The 3,238-nt window shown below is 33.4% G+C and overlaps 1 protein-coding gene across 4 annotated transcripts in view; it reads left to right on the top strand.

The window, feature by feature from the left end:
* LOC106873938 (baculoviral IAP repeat-containing protein 7) overlaps positions 1–3,092 on the top strand; it is a 66,264-nt gene extending 63,172 nt beyond the window's left edge. For all 4 annotated transcript variants that reach the window (XM_014921480.2, XM_014921478.2, XM_014921479.2 and 1 more), the window contains 2 exons: positions 561–695; positions 2,854–3,092. In XM_014921480.2, the coding sequence (XP_014776966.1) occupies positions 561–695; positions 2,854–3,050 (332 nt within the window). In that variant the 3' untranslated portion in view covers positions 3,051–3,092. The remainder of the gene's footprint in view (positions 1–560; positions 696–2,853) is intronic.
* The last annotated feature ends 146 nt before the right edge of the window (positions 3,093–3,238 follow it).

Below are 3,238 nucleotides of genomic sequence, written 5' to 3' on the forward strand. Positions count from 1 at the left end.
AGTAGAAGATTCATTCAGTTGCTTATATACAAGAATTCAATGTCAGTACTGTAAACCATCAAACTATACATTAATCTTTGAATAATCTGGTTTCCTGCCATCAAGTTGTTCAAGGTAAAGCATGTATAAGATTTCAGCAACTTCTCTGTAAATATATGAGAGGCATAACCTTAAAAAATACTAACATGCATACATAGAAGTGTAATATAATTGTCAGAACCAGAGCTCAACTAGCAGTTGCTTTTCATGATTGGGATTGTATCCTGTTATTTTGATTTGAACTAAAAATATGAGATGCCATGAAATGAGGTTGATAACTTCTGATAAATATTCTAGTGATGAATTCACTAAATTGTACTTTCCTGTCACAAAATTTCATTTCTTAAAAATCCTTCAGTTTATGCATTTCCAACTTCGAAGTACAGATAGAAACCTAACAAAGGAGCAGTATTATTATGAAAATAATGGACAAATAGGAATGTAGTTGAATGCTAGATATAAATACCCAAATATTTTACACAAAATCTAATGTGTATGTACATGTTTTTTTTGTTTTTAAGGATCTTCTTTTTCACAAGCATCAGATTTACTTGATGCGATTGAAAACGATCATTTTGATGATAACGATGAGGAAGTAAGTGATGAAGAGGAGCCTGACCAAACAAGAGAAAAACATGACACTGAAATGTCTGCTAGTAAGTAATAAATGATAACTCTACTATTTCTACATATTTTGAAATGATTGTTAGTAAATAAGAAGTGATCCTTCTTCTATCTATCAAAGTGCTGACAGTGAAGTAGCTGTTACTAAGTAATCCTTCTTCTAATGTCTCACATTGACACTAGATTGTTATTGCTCACAAAGAAAGGAAACATCTACTTTTAAAACTTTTTGACTGTGAACACCATATCATTTTCAGTTTTAAAATAAATCTCTGTAATCCTTTCTAGTAACCAGTAGTCAAAAATGGAATATGGTTTTGAGAGTAGCATATACATGTGTATGTACATAAATCGTGTGTGTGTGTGTATGTTAGTGTCTGTGCATGTGTGTGTATTATGCATGTGTGGATGTGTGGGCATCTGTACTTTTGTTTACATTTACACTTCTCTGAGTACCACAAACTGTAAGTGGTGATGTTGTCATTTCTCCTGTCAACAAATCATCCACTCACTTTGGGCCTTCAAACACTTGTGCAATAAGAGATTCCTCACTTGAAAAACAATTATGGATTAGTAACAGGAAGGGTATCTAGCCATAAAAACAGTACTTAAGCAATAGCTTCAGCTAACCCATGCCAGCATGGAAAAACATTCATGAAAACAATTGAACAAAGTTGTATCATGTATATTATGCTTAATCTATATTTGCCTGTTCAGCATTGAGAATAATATCCATATTTCAGATTACATGGCTATTTTTTTTTTCGGTTCAATGTAGATCTGTTACACATATCCCTGATCAGCTATTGTTAGCTAATGTACATTGGCATATTTGGTTAATGATAATTGTAAATATTCCAGGAAAACATCGAGACTAAACAGTCACAATTGGCACAGCTGTTGTGAGCTATAATCATCCCATCTTATTTTCAAGAATTACATTATTCAACATATCCCTTCTTTTTGAGTTGATGGAGCCTTGACTGCTATTTCTAGCAGGTTGAGAATCCACTTTGAAGTGCCCATGTTAGCTTCTCTGGAAAATTGTTATGGTATGATGGATTGATAATTCATATCCTGACACTGACAGAGATTCTTTAGCTTTAAATAAATACCAAAATGAGGCACAGATTATTAGTGTAATTAGCAAAAACATTATACAATTTATAAATATTTTGTTAGCTTGTAGTATTGGACTAAAATCCTCATCTGGAGAAAGTGACCTACTCTACTCAAGATAGTAATATATTTCATTTACTCAAATCTGAAGGTAAATACCAGCTTTATGAACTCTTGTAGAAATGTTCAGCTCAACATAACAAACCAGTTGACTCTTTTCAACCTATTCTGTAACTTCTCAATGTCAATTTACAATATCAAAAAGAGGAGAAAATGATATTCTAAATGGTTTGGATTAGTTTCCTTTATTGATGAGTTATGTGTATAGTTTTGTTACCCTATGTTTCCTAAATTATCTTATTTATCTCAGTATCATAAGTTTTCTAGCTTTTACATTAAAGTTACTTAAACCTTCTGGCCATATTTTCTTACTAACAAAATTAAATGTTCCATACAATGTCATCCTCTTTTAACATCCAGTTTCTATGTTGGCATGGGTTGGATGGTTTGACAAAATCTAACAACCTGGAGGACTGCATCGTGGTCCAGTGCCTGTTGTGGCATGGTTTCTATACCTAGATGCACTTTTTAACACCAATCACTTTACAAAGTGTACTGGGTGAACTTTTTTATAGCACCAGCCCTAGTAAGGTTGCCAGGAACTTGCAAGATTACTATCTACCTTCAACTGTAGAGAGGGAGGAGGCTTTATGCTGAATGATAAAAGGTTATACTGTGAAGGGGCCAGAACAGATTTCTTGTTTGTTTTTATTGGTATAATAATCTGTTTTGGAACACATCTTAAGAAAAGGTACTTTCTAAATATCTCTGAGAAATGTTCATGCATTAGTAACTAACATGTCCACATGGAACCTTGGGTGAATTGGTGTGAATGAAGTGGAATATTTTTCTTGTGTAACTGTTGATACTGTTTTAATATTTAGAATTTATTACTGTATTTATTATATTTCATCAACGCATAACCATTCAATTATATATTCATTTATCCTCTCATTATCTTACATTACATTTCAGTTTATTTATTTTCTGTCTTTTTTTTATTTTTTACAGCAGCAAGTGCTGATTTAATTGCAGAGAATACTATGCTAAAAGAACAAAAGCTTTGTAAAATCTGTTTGGATGAAGAATTGAGTGTGGTATTTTTACCATGTGGCCATTTGGTCAGTTGTGCATCATGTGCACCTGCTCTCACCAATTGCCCTTTATGTCGGAAAAAGGTTCATGGAATGGTGAAAATATTTTTCTGAGTTATATCCAATACAGCTACAGTCAAATGACTGAAACAACTTGTTGAGGCAAACGAAATCGAAATCGAACCAAATTCAATGACTGGCACCTTTGCCAGTGAAGCGCTGACAGCACCGTCCGAGTGTGGCCATTGCTAGTACTACCTGACTGGCACATAAAAGCACCCACTACACTCTCGGACTGGTTG

This window comes from Octopus bimaculoides, chromosome 2, assembly GCF_001194135.2.
Source record: "Octopus bimaculoides isolate UCB-OBI-ISO-001 chromosome 2, ASM119413v2, whole genome shotgun sequence".
Taxonomy (NCBI): domain Eukaryota; kingdom Metazoa; phylum Mollusca; class Cephalopoda; order Octopoda; family Octopodidae; genus Octopus; species Octopus bimaculoides.